The following is a 17,471-nucleotide window of genomic DNA, read 5'->3' on the forward strand; positions in this document are numbered from 1 at the left end:
AGCAAGTTTAATGTTAGACTACGCACATGAACACAATATTAGCAACTGTTGCTGTGCCAAAATATGCCAGAATCTATGCATTCTCCCATGTTTAGCCCAATTCCTTTCACGAAAGCTGGTTTAGTGAGCTGAACATAGCATCCAGAATTAGCGAGGAGGCTGAGGATTGGTACAACTTTTCCCCACAGACTCTGAGCAATCTTAACAGTACGAGGGCCTAGTCTCTCTCATTGTTGATACAGTAAATACAATTACCTGCCTGACGGTTTCAAACGAATAGATATTTTGACTTTTCTTTCCTCAGGTTGTTGAAATAAAATGCCTAACTTTTCCTTTTCAGATTTTTGAACAAATGTATTTGAATAAAATGTATGTAGTAAAGTGCCTTACTCTTGAATAAGTGTATTGAAGTAAACGAAAAGTAATGCTAAAGATTGAGGACACTGTACCTTTACAGATTACAGATTGATCGATTCATCACTGTGAATTTATACCTTAACTGTGAATTTTTAACTGAATCCCTATTGATTCTGATTTTATACCTCAATTGGATTTCTTATAATCCTACATTCTAATTGTGTTTTAATAAGTAATTACCTTAAAGTAAATCTTTAAAGATGTAAGCTGAATTTGAATTTGTGTTTGATGAATGAGATTAACTGAGGGATAAATGATAAAAGATCTTGTTTTTGAAACATATATTTTACTATTATATTTTTGTATTGCACATGTGTTATTATTGTGCTTTTTGACAAAAGAAATCAAACACTGAAGAAAGATGATTTTTCTATTATGGTTGTCTGTATCAACCATTGTGATTGGCTGTTCCAATCTTATTCTGCTTTTGATGTGATTAATGTAATGAGGAATCCACCCAACTCTGAGGACGTTTTATTTGATTCAAGTAGTGACTGAAAATATTCTTAGACTAATGTTAATTGGTTATCAATGAATTGATAAAAGCGTGGATCTGTGAGGGAAATATTTTGTTGTGTGTTTGTACCAAAAAGCATTTTGTGTTTCACATAGGTCTGCCATAACTTAGAGCAGGGGGTTTAAAGGGTTAAAGGTTCCGCTTTCCTGTTGGGGGACTGTGACTAACTGCCAGAGGACTTTAACAGACTGTCTTTGTCTCTGAATCCATGTGTTTTTGTGATTATCGATCAGAAGACGCGCGAAATAGAGGCTCCTCCTTGATTATCTGTGTAGATTTGCGCTGTGTTTCTGTGTAATCTTCAGTGTTGGCTGGGGAATCACATGATGAAGTCGTGTGAGAACCCTGCCAATGCTCCCGGCCGTGGCTCTCAATAAACTCAGGTGTTTGATATAAAGCGGACTCCAGCCTCCATTCCTTCCATCAACATTGCTGAAAAGAAAACCTCTCTCACACCATGAACCTGTATAGACCTGTAACAGTCAACTTCATGAGGAGTTGGAAAGGTAGTAAATAATATCTTTAAAAACTACAAAAAAGTCCCTTTCTATCAGCTGTACACCGTTATGGTGTAAATACAGACTATCTACCAATTGGATCAAATATAAAAGTCAGCGGAATTAGTGTTAATACTGCAAGGAGACGTATTGTGTGAAAAGAAATGGAAGATGTTGTTTAATTGTTGATATATTTATGATCCACGTCACGTATTCAGTTTTGGCGGCATCTCTTCCAGTTTGTCAAAAGGTCTTCTGATCAGGGCTCTATAAATAAATATCTACGGCAGATATGTAATATTCAATGCAGCCGAATCGTGTATTACAATGCCGTTATGTGATGACTTTCAAAGAGAAAAGCAAGAACATTCGGAATAAAGTATTATTTAATTTTTTTTCAATGTTTTCCGATTTCGTATCACATAAACACCATATCTCAACGTGCATTGCGGCGCGATTTTAGCCTATCAAAACCTCTGAAAAAAGAAATGTGTCTCTCAGAATCGAAAGAGAAAAACCTATGGGAAAAACACAAAAGCATTGTACACAATTTAAACCAATTAATGTCGTATAATTAACTAGGATAAACTGATGCTTTTTAATGGATGAGTAGTGCAGATATCACTGTTAAATCATTTGATCATTGGTTTTATTATGAAAACGGCGAGACCGGAAATACTGTTTTCAACCCGTAACTTTACATGGAGGCTGCCGCATATACACGTTGTCCTGACGAAACCTCAAATCATCTTCGTAATATCTATCAAACTATAGATCCTACATATCGACTGGACGTGGATTCTAAAAGTACAATATACACTTCTCGCTAGAAATCTAATCATAAAGCGTTTTAATGGCCAAACTATCCTACAATTTAGGATTTTACAGACAGGGCTCATTTGTGAATAAACAACCCTCTGTAACGTTTGCATTCAACGGGAGCACTAGAGGCCGACAACTTTAAAACGTAATTATAGGTCGTAATAAGGGCTTGAACAATCGACCCATTTGGTCGTATGAGTTGGAGGACTTGTTGTGTCTTTTCTTCACTCCGCTGGGAAACTGCTCTCATGTCAAGAAGCATCAGATCAGTGTATGCGCTGCATCGTCCAATCAGTGAGCGATACACAGTAAGGGGGCGGGGCGAGTGTCTGAGGATTTCATCGGAGGATGGTCTACTGGTTCCTCGATTATAGCTCCTCCATTATCGCTCCTCCGGCAAAAATAAGGCCAAAAGCCGCGTTCACACTGCGGTACTTTTCCCACAAAGGTTCATGCGAACTTAGTTCATGATCGCGTTCACACCAAAAAGAGCCGGTACTAAAAGTAGTTCATGCGAACCTTTTTACCCCCTCGAAAGTCCCTGCTAGAGATCAGGGACTTTCGAGCGGCTCTTTTTTGAGAAAAGAGCTATATTCCTGATTGGCTGGGCGAATTGCAAACCACGCCCCGTAAAACTCCCAAAAAGTTTTGTGAAGCCGCCATTTTATTATCCTCACATTAGCATTATTAGCATTAGCATTAGCCCAGCGCAGAAACGCAGAGAGACTAACTTATGGCAACACAAAATAAAACATGGGAGCGGTGGAGATGAGGAGGTGTCGGCGTTCTGGCGATTTACTCGGAAGGCTTCAGTAGAAGCTGCTGGGACTCCCAGCAGCTTCTACTGAAGCCAGTCCCCAACTCCGGGGACTTCCGGCCGGGGACTTTGGGCGGCAGTATACGCCGTGAAGTGGTTTGCGGCCTGCCAGTAAACCCAAAGCAGAAGAAGAAGAAGTAACGTCAGCGGCTTCATTTGCCTAATCCTCCCCCAGGGACTTTTTCCGGTGTGAACGCGATCTGAACTTAGTTCATGCGAACTAAAGAGTTCTCATGAACTAAGTTCACATGAACCTTTGTGGGAAAAGTACCGCAGTGTGAACGCGGCTATTGGGACGCTACTCAAGATGGCGCAGACAAATCAACTTCCGGTGAGACCGAGGAGCGAGAAAATGAAAAATAAGAGAAGTGAGAAAGGGCCCCAGTCAACATTTGGACAAGGAAACACTGTCCGTCAACTTTGATGTTTTGCAGTTTTTTTGGCGACAAACAAACTCCAAACTCATGCGTACACTACTACCTGCACAAGCATTGCTATTGAAGCTTGAATCTACTATTATCTTTTAGTTTTAGTGCCTTTAGGCCGCTTAATAGAAGTGCACACTACAAAAACTCTAAATCTTGCCCAGTATACGTGTCTGATATCTAGTCAGAATATGTCTCTCCACTTGATATAAGACACACTAACTTCAGAAGTAACACTGCAGTGAGATATAGGCTCTTGTTTTTAGACAATCATCCTGTTCAGTCAAATCATCTTATGTTGAGTCGTCTCTCAGATGAAACACTTATTTTGTTACGTATTTATTAGAAAATCACCAACGAACATCAAGAAACAGAACACTTTTGAAACACATCATCTCCTGATTCTGGTCAAATATAGTTCAGAATGAGTTCTCCAGATAATTGCAAGATCTGATTTATCTAAATATCTCTTCTTATTTCAAGAAATCTTACCAAGCTAATGTTCACGGCCATGAGCGACCGGGAGGAGCCTCAGAGAGAAGAAGAAGAAGGCACTTTTGAAACCGATGTAACAAAGGGGCTTTTTAACCACACAAATTAAACGTGACCCATTTCTGCAGCGGCCTATATGTTGTGTTTGTGATCGGGGCAGCGCATGCAAGCAACAGCATCTCTGTAACCCACAATGCACCAGCAGGAAGCCGCGCACCACAGTCCAATATGGTCTAGCTCTGCAGCTTCCTGTTCACACCTCAGAAACATGAAGACATGAAGACCCTGGTGCTGCTGCTGCTTCACGGTGAGGGGCTTCATTTCATCTCAGGTTAAAGATCTGTATTCTGCTTTGGGAAATATAGAAAGAGGGATTTCATTTCTAAGCCTTTTGGAGAACGATGAACAGATGAAATGTTGATTTACATTTAGTTCAGGAAATCTTTGGTTCGATAACGAGATAAGATTCTTTAAATATATTTGTATCCTTTATGGGACATTTTGATTAACTGTTATGTTGATATAAATATTTCTGATTTGATTTTATCTTTGATTTGCCATTTTATTTATTGGTTTATATAAATATTCTTTATTCCGTAACTTTTTTTTGTATTCTTATGTTTGTATAATTATTTTTTATATTATTTTATTGGACATTTTAACTTCAATATCTTCTGTTGATACTTCATTTATTTCATTCTTCAATGGAGCACCAAACCCAATCTCCCCCAACTTATAAAGGGCTGGCTTCTCTAAAGCCAGTTGAGCAGCACTTGAAATGTTTGGCTCTATGAAGCCTGATGTACTTTATGATTCTGTTTTCTTCAAGGTTGTATCTTGTTGGTCGAATGCACTTATTGTAAGTCGCTTTGGATAAAAGCGTCAGCTAAATGTAATGTAATGTAACATGAATTAAGTATTTAGATTCCGATTTTATATATTTGTTTAAAACATGAACATGCATGGAAAGTATTTACAGGTACAAATGTTATTTATTTCTCACGTGAATATTCACAAGCAACCAACTGGCGTTCACTCTGAATGTGCATTAGCAGACCCACTGTTGGTATGACAGGAAAGAGCTTCTTCTCAGACTCCCTTTTCCTTTCTGTTTCAGCGAGTCTGCAGCTGCAGTGTGACAAGAAGCAGATCACGGCTCCCCTCGGGTCAGACTTCCTGCTCTCCTGCCGCTATGACAACCAGCTATTCAGCAACAAGTACTGGTGCCGAGGAGAGTCCAGGAGGACCTGCGAGGTGCTGGGCGACTCGGAGGGGAAGACCAGAAGCACCCGGGTTCACATCATTGATGCTCGGAGGAGAGGACTGTTTGTGAGGGTCTTAGATCTGCAGAAGGGGGACAGCGGGGTCTACTGGGTCGGGATCGACAGGCCTTATGCTGACATCATGACGTCAGTGAGGGTGGTCGTCACTGAAGGTGAGAATACACACTGCAGGTGGAGAGGGTTCAATATTGACATAATAGTAAACCAAGTGCAATCAAGCTGGGTTTGCACATGTACAATTGGGGCTTTGTTTAAAACGTTTTTATTTATTTCGTGGTTTGTATTCCTGCTGTCAATCAACTGGGTGCAGCGTGTGCATCTTAAGTAGGCCTAGCAGCAACTATATCCACCTTGTTAAAACGAAATAAAACAAATGTGTTGTGTTATATCAGCTGTACAACTGACCAAATATATGGTGTTATTAGTTTCCATACCTCCTGTGTTTTATGAGCGACTTATCAAGTCTTGGCAAATGGCACAAAACATGATTAAACATGTTGTAGCGGCCCTGATGTCTGTAATACAGACATCCGAGGAAGGAGCCAGAGCCAGGCTCTACTCCCTCCTGAAGCAGATGACAGCACATGCTTGGAGCCTGTGCTTGAGGTGGGGATTCCTGTTATGTCCCTGTTGTCCCTAGTTGTCTACAGGGTGCAACGGGAGAAAAGTTGTGCTCCACAGAGACAGGTTGGCCCCTTACAGAGGAGTCGCTTCCCCACATGGCTCTAGTTTTCTAATGCAAAAATAAATAAATTCATGTCATCAAGTCTTTTTATTTAGAACCTTTTAGCAACAAGGCAACTCGAAGTGTTGCCTTGTAGCTAAACGTGTGTCAAATAAATAAGATATTGTGCAAAGGAAGCATCTTATAAAACTACTTTTAAAAACAGTAATGAAAAGCCAACCGAATACTGTGTTTCAGTCCCGGTCTCTAAGCCCCGCCTCCAGCCCCTGGTCTCCCTGATGGAGGGGTCCACCTGTCGGGGGGGTCCGGTGACGGTGCGGTGTGTGTGTTCACGGGGCACCGCGGTCCGTTACTCCTGGTTCCGACACACACACCCCGAGGACGAGGAGCTGCAGAACTCTGCTGACCTGCAGCTCACCTGTGACTCTCCGCAGGACGCTGAGCTCTACTGCAGCGTCAGGAATGAAGTGAGCTCAGAGAGGAGTGAGAGCCTCAGAGTGAACATCCTCCCTCCTGCAGACTCACACTGCAGATATGTGGTTCACCTGCAAGGTAACGACTCTGATTCATATAAATATCAAATATAAAACCTAATGAAAGAACTGCTGTTCCTACGATGTGTTTATATTCACAGCGAGTAATAAGACGCTTCAGATCTTGGTACATAACTGTTTAATAGCGCCACCTTTAAAATGACTTTGGTTTTATCTTTATCTCGCGCTGCAGTGTGTCGGCTTTGCCTTTAGTGACTCATATGCCCCTTTCACACCAGCGCCTTTTCAGCTCGGCTCGGAGCTAGAGCCTGAAAAGCGCTGGGTTTTCCAGTTCACACCGCAGCTGCGCCGGCTCTTAGCTCCGGAATCCGCTTCATTTCCAGCTCCAAAAAATTGTCGGTCCAGAGGCAAGAGCTTTGGAGCTAAGAGGTGACGTCGCTTACGTCTCTCTTACGTCGAGGCGTGCAGGAAACTAAACCCACCTCCCCTGGACATGGGTCGACTGTTATGCCTGCCTACAAGCAGTAGTGCCTATAAACACACTTTATAAAGTCAGGCAACACTAACCAGGCTTCATGTGATTCTGTTTATTTGTGCCTTACTTTGACCATCCGTTCACTGTTATCGATCATTGTGGAGAGAGGCAGACGTGTTGTTTTGTATTATTGCAGCTATCGGATGCAAGTAGTCAGTTTAGCTTCGGTTGCTATGCCAACATCACCCGTTTTATACCAGAGAAACTTTCATAACAGCGTTGTGATACCAAACAGCGTCAATTCAGACTGACACACATTCACTTAGGCTAAGGGAACTGGGGATATGCATCAGCTGCTTGTGTGAGTCGGACAGTGAATGCTTTAGAGCGGCCGCTGCAGTGTGAGCTAACCGGGAGCTAACGGGAGAATAAACTCCCGTGGAAGAGCAGCACTGCAGCGGTCTTTAAATGCTGCAGAAACACATTAATAAACAATGAACCACGGCACTCTGGAGAAAAGCATAAGGTTGGAGAAGTCGTTATTCAATTTATTCTGGCTTCGTGTGATTAAAAGCAACACGATCATCGACCCGACGCAGTTGTTGTTGTGAGCGCCGTAATGGGTGCCGTAGGGGGGCAAATCAGCGATGTAAACGGTGACGTCATGACGCAGCAGGGGCAGCTCTGGGGCGCCAGTGGGCGGTGTGCACAGAGCGGGAGCTGAAAAGGGAAACTGGAGCTGAACCAGAAAAGCTCCCGCTCGGAGCTAGAAACTGAAAAGCGCTGGTGTGAAAGCCGCAATAGTGGCCGTGTTTGAAAGCACACACACCAGGATTTATTTGGGTGTGTGTGCTGCATACATAAACACAGTGAGAGACATTAATTAAATACATTTTTCTAACTAAACTTAACACAAAAAGGCCATTTGTGTAGACGATTTCTATGTTATAACAATGCTTTTGGGCATTGCCGTTCTTCCACACGCTACTGAGGCTGCTTGTAGAAATGAATCAATTGTTAATAAATCAATTGTTGCCCATATGTCTTTATTGATCAGACATCCACTCCACCAAACAAGAGTCAACAGAAAAAAAAGCTGTTTGGCATTGGCAGAGGAGATTTGTCACATTTTTCATAGGCGCGCCACACATACTCGGCTCTGCTGCTCATCCACAAATGCTTTTTCCTCACAAATGTGGGACCATTGGAAAGATAAGAAAACAGGCTTTCCAACAGTATAAGATGTAATGCCAAAAAGCATTGTTACAACATAGAAATCATCTACCAAACACAAATTGCCTTACTTTTTGTGTTACGTTTTTTTTTAAAAACTATTTTACAACAATGATACTACAAATATTTAGACAACGTATACATATACAAAATACATACAATAAAAGATAACAAAATGTTAAAAGCAATACAAAACTGAAATATGTTCTTTAATGGAATGTAAAGTGGAGATCTGTGCAGACTTCTTAAAGAGGATGCGAACTGAACTGAATGTGCATAATATAAAACTCATTTTAAGAAACATGATGTGCATGAATGGGTTTCTAAAGAATGCCCCGATGAGGCTGGAATGCTGTTGTGAAATCCTCTTGCACAAGTTCCTGAAAGAAAGCCATTGTTTAATTGTTTAATCACCAGGCCAACCTATTTATGACTGTGCTGTGAGCACCACGGCCCAAACCACCCCCCCGACCTCCTGTCACACCACCGGGGAAATCCAACCTGACACCACAAACCAGTTGATCATCACCACCGAGACACACCTGCTTCTCAGGTCAGAAAACACATCTAAAACACGATGATTTATTACAAACCCATCGTGAAATGTCACTCACCCAGTCTTTGTTTTTGCAGAGTGTTCACAGGAGTGCCGCTCTGGTACACGGTGCTGCGATGGGGTTCCTTTGCATCCTTGGTGATGTTTATCTGCGTATTTATTACGTGTGCTAAAGTGAGGGACAAGCATGCGAAGAGGAAGAAGAGGAAGAAGAGGAGGAGGGAGAGGAGGGTTGGGATCAGAGGAAGGCCGCAGTCTGCAGGTTAAATCGGCACCGTGACGTTAGTTCTTTGTGATAAGAACGTCAGCGTTTATCAGACTTACCATAGGTGTAATTGATTAGATAGCTTTCCAGTGAAGCGTACAACACATCAGACCACCACATTTAACCACCATGGGGTCTAGAGCCTTCAGCCGCTCTGCACCCCGCCTCTGGAACTCCCTCCCACCTGACATCCGCAACACTCACTCTCTCCCACATCTCTTCACACTCGCATATCCACCCTGATCATTATCCATCACACATCCTCTGTTTTTATTGATTTGGTTATTTGATTGATTTATATACTGCATTGTCTTGTTTATGTCTCTTATGCTGGTGTTATGTATTGTGTATCTTGTTTTTGATGCCTTGAAAGGCGTCTATATAAAATAAATGAATGATTATTATTATTATTACCAAAGCGTGCAGAAAGAGGAGAAGTCAGGAGAGGGAAGGATTTACAAGCCGGACACAGAAAGATCACAAAGAGACGCTTAGACCCCACAGATATACACAAAACGACTACAGAGGACATGGATTGACTAAACAGAAATGTAAGACAACCACACAATGACCACCAGGAGACCACCAGACTGGAAACACTCTAAAGACCACATAGAAAGAAAGGTGTCTTTAAAAAGATGCGCAAAGAGGCCGTGATGCCAAAAGGGTCCGGGGGAATATCTCACACGATGTAACTAAAGACACAAAAAGATCCCAAAGATGATTCCAGCCCACAGATATACACAACATGACGAAAACAAGCTAAAGACATGTAAACAACCACAACATGAGATTAACACACACTTTAAAGATCTGTTGAACGAGCAAAGAATCATCAATGCCTTAAAAAATATGCAACAGGATTAGATAGAGATGCACAACAACCAAAGAGAGGGCAAATCAAATCAAGTTTTATTTATATAGCACATTTATAAACGATTTTTGGTCGAGCCAAAGTGCTGTACATAAAATAAAAATAGCCTACACTCTACAAGTAGAGACACTTTACAGCAAATACAACACAGATTGTTCAGAATATCAGTATGAGAAAAACGACACCCTCTGTCCTTAGACCCTCTATCCTTAGACCCTCTATCCTTAGACCCTCTGTCCTTAGACCCTCTGTCCTTAGACCCTCTGTCCTCAGACCCTCTGTCCTTAGACCCTCTGTCCTTAGACCCTCTGTCCTTAGACCCTCACATCGTAGAAGGAAAAACTTCCAGAGAAAACCCACAGTTTAAAGGAACATGGGAGAAACCTCAGGGAGAGCAGCAGAGGAGGGATCCCTCTCCCAGGACGGACAGACGTGCAATAGATGCCGTGTGTAAATCGAAGAGATAATACATTTACAACATTATAGACCGAATGTTAGGAAATGCATGTGTCTGTAATGAGAAATAAGAAATACCACAACAACAAAAGAATACCACAAAAGAAATGAAAACACAGAACGATGACATTGAAGGTTGAAAAGAAGATGCAAAACAATCGCAAATAGGTGCAAAATGAATGAAAGTAGATGCAGAATTCCTAAGAATAGTGGAAAAAGTACAACAAACAAACACAAAATGACTTCAAACAACCAAAAAGAAACATCAAATGCAGGGACGCGGGAAGTCAGTCAGAGTTGGGTGTGCGGGGTGCGGGTGCCTCGCAGCGCCAAAACTGTGGCGCTTGCCTTACACTGTAGGTGCGCCGCGTTTGCGCTTCAGATGAGGCTCGGTCCGCAAAATGAGGCCCCACGTGATCTGCGTGTAGGGCCCTGTATAATAACGTCACACTAAATGCAGTCATTTGGTCTTTAGCAACAGCTTGTGAGAGCAGCGCATTCATCGGTGTTTGTTTTAATGCTGCCAGTTTGTTGACGGCCTGTGTGTTGATGCCTTTCGCCAGTTCTTAAATCCTCCTTTCACAAAACTCCCATCCCTGATCTTGCACTGAGGAGCTTCTTTTCTATAGCAGAGCAACAGAAGAAGCACACCACATGATCACTTTATCTTATAGTGAAGCTTTTTATTAACTGCTTACACTAAAATGCTGACTCAAAAATAGTAACTCAAAATAAAACTTTTGTATTGATTTGTTTTGTGAACTTTTTGGCGTTGCAGTTACAACTCTCCGCCAACAGATGGGGGTGCTGCAGCCCCCTCAGCACCCCCCCTTCCCACGTCCATGATCAAATGACTAAAGAAACATCAGAGAGAAGCTGAATTACTGCAAAGAGAGGAGGAAGTACTAAAACATACACAAAACAACCACATAGAAAGCAAAAGGACTTAAAGGGGATACAAAAAAAAAAGACTACTTAAAACGATCACATAAATACAGAAAAAGTGTTAAAAAGATGCAAAAAGACTGAAAGTAGATTTGGTGACACAAACAAAGACACCCCCCCTCGCTTGGACCTTAAAACAAATACAATTCCAAAAGTATGAAAGTCAGCTTATGTCCTGCCTTTACTAAAAGGAGGGGAAGCCACCTTATTAAATAATTATAGGCCCATCTCTAAATTGTCAGTTCAGGCCAAGGTTCTTGAACGCCTAGTGAGTGAACAGGTAAAGGAGTTTTTATGTACAAATGACATCCTGTCCAAACATCAGTCGGGTTTCAGAAAGCAACACAGCACCATCACTGCCACAATGAAAATTATATGACGAGTATTTTAGATAATAAGCAGAGTTGTGCAGCTCTATTTATTGACCTGTCCAAAGCGTTTGATACTGTCGATCATCATATCCTGAAGCAGAGGCTACTCAGTATAGGCATATCCAGCCATGCAGTGGGGTGGTTTGTGAACTACCTCTCTGAAAGGTCTCAATGTGTTCAGTTGATGCTGTCTTCTGAGTGGTTAAACATTTCTAATGGTGTACCACAAGGTTCTGTTTTAGGTCCACTTTTATTCTCCATCTATATCAATAGTTTAGGTGAAAATGTCGATGGAGCAACTTTACATTTTTATGCGGACGATACCGTGATGTACTGTGCAGGTCCCTCCATTAAAGAGGCTGGTGTTAAATTGCAAGCTGTTTTTAACACTATTCAGACTCAGCTCTCTGAATTAAAGCTTCTTTTAAATGTGGATAAAACCAAGGTAATGCTCTTTTCAAAAGCTAAAAAGACACCAGAGCCTGTTTTAGATATTGTAACTACGCAAGGAATACAACTTGAAGTGGTTGCCTGTTACAAATACCTTGGTATCTGGCTTGATGATTGTCTCACTTTTAAACTTCATGCCAATAACCTGCTTAAAAAACTGAGGGTTAGGCTAGGTTTATTTTACAGGAACAAGTCCTGCTTCTCGCTTGAGGCCAGGAAAAGGCTAGTCACTGTGACCTTTGTACCTGTGCTGGACTATGGTGATCTGGTCTATATGAATCCACCTGCCTATTACCTGAACAAGTTAGATGCTGCGTTTCACAGTGCGCTGAGATTTGTGAGAAACTGTAAAGTATTTACTCATCACTGTACCCTGTATGCGAGGGCAGGTTTGCCTTCACTAACTGTACCGAGGCTCAGTCACTGGTACATTTTTATATCAACCCACTCTCTTCGGTCTGCGTACAAATGACATGACTTTACACATTGGAAATGCGTGCAATAGATACGCAGAAGTCCAATTTTGCGTGCATATGATACGCTAACCATTCCCATTGAGATATGAGGCCGAGTTTTGCGTGCATATGATACTCTCACGTTACGTTTGTTATGAATGTATCTTAAATACGTTTATTTTCTACATATCTTTGCCATTTATTGTCTTGCTTATAATAATGATAATAGTCATTTCTAAATATCATTTTAGAGCACACATTTGAAATCGAGAATCGGGCTCGATATATGGTTAAATTAAAATCAGCAGGCGAGGCTGTAATTTCTCCAGCTGTTACTCTCATGAGCGAGGCAGAAAGTAATAGTTTCAACATGCCAAAAAGCTGCTGTGTCGTTTATTGCACCTCAAACATTAAAACAAATCCAGAGTTACGTGTTTCTGTACTTCCTCTAAGAAGAAAGGACAGTAAAGAAGCGCTCTATGGCTTCGGCTTGATCGGCGTTCAAATGACAGCGTTGGTCGATGGGGTTCAACAATATTTTCCAAGATTCAAAGGTTTATTATCATGACATTTACAAAACGTTTCTTAAAAGTGCAATTAACGAGACATAATAAATACATATACATATATAAAAATAGTGCAAGCTCAGGTGTTTAATAGTCTTCTGGCCGGTGGGATGAAACTGTCCCTGATGCTATTCTGATGATGCAGTTTATGGATGATTTTTATCTATCTGTATTTGTGTCTGTGAGCAATGTCTTGTTTTACTCTGTTGTCACCAGGGAATAAATGTGCTGCCACACATTGTTGTTTTTGTGTTTCTCTTGAAAACATCAGTGCTTTAATCAAGTCTGGAGAAACAATCTTATTCATGGGGCGACCATTTGGATGAAAATAAGATAGAAGGAGATCAGGCCTCAATATTCAGTCACTCTGTCAACATCAGCACCAGCAGAGTTCCAGAGAGGGACAGGAAGTGGAGGTGGATTGGCCAAAAACAGAGCAAACACTAAGTAAGATGTATGTATGATGATATGATGTGATAATAGTGTTTAAACTCATCGATGCATCAGTGTCCATCAATGCTGCTCAGTTCCTCTAACCCTTATGTTGTGTTCAGGTCTCCTGTGACCCTTTACAAGTTAAAATTATATACTAACCACCCTATAGTTTGTATCGGAACAAGGCTTCATGATATCCTCCACAACAGCTACTGTATATGAACACTACCAAACTGATTTTGGTCATCTTAGCCAAGTCTGAAGTTCTCTCTAAAAAAAAGTATGTAATTTGGTGTTCGGTTGGGGAAGACCCAGCAGCATTGTTGTGGGTGACTCGGGGTCAAATTTGGCCCAATCAAGATTCATCTTTGACTTTAGATAAAGCCCAGCCCCTTCATCCACTGTAAATATATTTTTCGCAACTTGCACCTGGTCTTCCATCCCTCTGCCCCCCTCCCCCCACGGGAACTCCACCTTTCTCAAAGAATATGTACACTAACAATTGAACCTGAACACGTACACATATGCACACAAGCACATACACAGATACACACACACACACCATTGTGTTGGGGGGCGTGGCATGAACAACATTGTCCAACAGAATCTTGTTTTTTTTAACTTTTTCTAGCATGAATCTATATGGGTTGATTTTGACGCGTAACACCACAGAAGTTACTATAGTTAATAATATAAAGTTCTAAAAGCTTATTAAAAAAAAACTTATATTCTAATATTATCATCATATCATAGTCAGATAACATAATTGTCCTTCTTCACTAAAGGGAATATAATGAGTGAATTGAATTCCATTTGTTTCTTAAATATGTGGTGTAATGTGTTTTGCGGCCATAAAATACAATTACAACAGGATTGTACGGTTATGAATGCATAATAAGTTAGTTATGATGTAGTAAAAACAATATTGGATGATAGTCATTATTTTTGAGTGTTTTGGACTGAGATAAATGATGGTTCAAAATTGACCCACGAACACCATGAATGGTAACAGCTTTCGAACACAACACAATGTAGATATTACATATAACAATGTGTTATGTCACAAAACAAGACACACACACACCTCAATCATGTTACTGATTACATCGTGACTTATCGAAGGACCCAATTATGTGTATCAAAATAAAAGAGTTTCTTGTTTTTCAGATTGTTGGTTTCAATTACTTTGGGTGCATGCTTTAACAGGACGTTCCTAAACCAGTTTTTATCAGTATTTGGGTGACAACCACTCATCACTGGGGTCCCACAGGGCTCCATCCTGGGTCCCCTCCTTTATCTCTACATACAACTCTTTTGTCCTAGTCGTTTTCTTTCATATCGCTCGTTCACGTTGTCAGTACGTTTTAATCAAGCCAAATACGGTCAAAACGATTTGATAGGTTACAACGTGTCTGATATTGAAGTATTTGAATACAATGATACCATAACCTCAGAGCAGAAGTCGACTAAAGAGCGTCACATCAGAGCAGACGCTCTCTAACAGCCTCAGGTCTGCCGCAGGACTTCAAACTCTTGTCCACGATGAACAGAAGAACTCATCAGGAAATGGGTAATTAAATATATTCTAATTTGTATGTGTGTGAGTGTAAATCATTGCTTTTTTCTTTTACTGAGACATTGTCTACATTCTTTCCTATGCATAGTGTTTCTGATTCTTGACCAGATCTGAGCAACAAAGGTTTTAAATACCAACATTTATTTCAAATGTGATCTTTAAAATTATGATTTTCAAACTCTGATAAACACAGAATTATAAATTCAATGCATTTATTTCTCTCCGGCGAAATTCAGTAAGAAACTGTCGATGTCTCAAAACATTTTATGAAGAAAAAAAAACAATTTGTTTATTTAAAATAAATCATATTTAATTTTGTCTAATGGATTTTAGTTTCAGCAGAAAGATATATGTTTGTGATTTGAGGCAGATTTTAGTTTTTTTGGTCTTTACTCTTTTTTTAAAAGTCAGCACCATACACTTCTCTGTGTGTTTTTAGTTTTGCTTTCCTGCTCCTGATTCTTTGCATGACTGCAACTGATTTTACATCGTTGAGTTTGATTATAAACTCCCTCATTTAGTGAAATGGTTCCTCATGCATGCTGAACATAATGGGAGGGAAGCTGCATATCTGATGAAACAGTATGTGTTTATCTTCCAGAGGAAATCACAGGAGAAGCTGAAAATGTGAATGCTCCAGAAGGCCCTGCGGATAAAAAGGCACCGCGTCCAGGTGAGCTGTGAACACAAGCAACCATGAGATTTATTCAACAGTCATATTATTTAAATAAAATAGTGATGAAGGTTAAAAACGTGAATATTAAATCAGGTCTTTTGTTCTATATTAACTCAGGGCAGATGTTTCTCTTCTTCACTGTATTTTCCACCAATAGCAGTGTGTTTGCCTATTATAAATCATAAAATCCATATTTTGTCCAATGGTTTTTGAAGTTTGATCATATTGGGAGTTAAATGCACATTAATGCACACAATGTATACAATGGTTTAAAAATATATATTTTTATTTATGTTTTTATATTTCTTGATATTTTTAAAACTTTTTTTATGTTATTATAGTTTTTTGAATTTCTATCTGTTTTAAATTTTAGTTTTAGTTTTCTGTATATACCACAACACCAAGTCAATTTCCTCGTCTGTGTCAACCTACCTGGTAAAAAACCTATTTCTGATTCTGATAAATGAAAACATAATGAGGGGTTATGTATGGTAACCCTTGTAATATAAGCACAGGCGGAGCCCTCTACTGGACTCTATGGGTACTACCTTATCATGCAAGCATTCACCTACTGAGATTTCTATAGACTTACGGTACGTCCACACAGCAGCTTTTCAAAAATCTTGAAAATCTTGGAGCTGGGCGTGTCTGACAGCTTGGGGATTTTTTGCCAGCAATGCGACCAACAACCAATCACATGAATCTCCCGCCCCCGACATACAAAGCAAAAAACCCTGGGGATTTTATGCGAGCAATATATATATATATATAAACTCCCCAAACAGGCGAAAACCTAGTTTCACCCACTGTCTCTGCCACCTCCCTCCATGCCTGGTTCCTCCGGTTTGTATCCCGTTAACATAGTTCTGGATACAAACACACGGTTTGTATCCCGTTAACATCCCTGACATCCGCCGGCCAGTAGGGGAAGCCAATAATACCTCCTTTCTTTTGGGTCGGGGGTGTGGTGGTCAATGTAATAACGTAACCAGATGAGTTACCCGGTATCATTTTACACACATTTGTATCATACAGATGCAGGATTTACACACGCCTGTTATCTAACCGACAGGTCCGCACACACTCTCCAGCCCAAACTCTAATAAGCATTCATTCACAAACTAAATCAGGAGACCTTTAACGTTTTACGTCCGACTCGCTCCTTTTTTCCTCGCTGTACACAGCTCCAGTTTGGGCATTGGCCTCTCATCTCCACCCTCCATAATTGCACTTTCTTCAGTTGGTTGCTACTTTCTAATGGCGGTGAGAGTGGTGCAGTGACGCTATCTATCTTCTATCGATTAGATTTATGATTCGAAAATTAGAAAAGTAGGGTAGACATGTGGATATTATCCGGCTGAACAAAACGTGCATTTATTTAACAGGTTAAATAAATAAAAACACTTCGTTTAGTTTCGGAAATTCTTTGCTGTGTGTTGCTGCCGGCCCGTCTCTCCCCCATTCTCATTGAGTATTTTACAAAGAGTGAAACAGCGCCCCTTTAGATGTTATGGTGAAACAGTAGATTGCACTCTCTGTTGCGAGAGGAGGCCAGCCGAAACTGGCTTCCCTTGGTGAAAAAAAATGGAGAGATTGACCTATCAGACAAGGCTCACGTGATGCCGCTGCCAACCTGTGATTGGTCAGGGCCATGCCAAGGGAAGCCAGAGGTGGCTGGCTTCCCTTGCC

The 17,471-nt window shown here is 40.8% G+C and overlaps 1 protein-coding gene across 1 annotated transcript; it reads left to right on the forward strand.

Moving 5' to 3' along the window:
- The first annotated feature begins 4,248 nt into the window (after window positions 1-4,248).
- Window positions 4,249-13,321, forward strand: LOC117461344 (uncharacterized). The gene is made up of 5 exons (XM_034103169.2): window positions 4,249-4,294; window positions 5,105-5,422; window positions 6,193-6,507; window positions 8,575-8,710; window positions 8,791-13,321. Exons 1-5 carry the CDS (start codon window positions 4,264-4,266, stop codon window positions 8,978-8,980), a joined length of 990 nt encoding a protein of 329 aa, XP_033959060.1. The 5' UTR covers window positions 4,249-4,263; the 3' UTR covers window positions 8,981-13,321.
- The last annotated feature ends 4,150 nt before the right edge of the window (window positions 13,322-17,471 follow it).

The sequence above is a fragment of the Pseudochaenichthys georgianus genome, chromosome 16 (assembly GCF_902827115.2).
Source record: "Pseudochaenichthys georgianus chromosome 16, fPseGeo1.2, whole genome shotgun sequence".
Classification (NCBI taxonomy): domain Eukaryota; kingdom Metazoa; phylum Chordata; class Actinopteri; order Perciformes; family Channichthyidae; genus Pseudochaenichthys; species Pseudochaenichthys georgianus.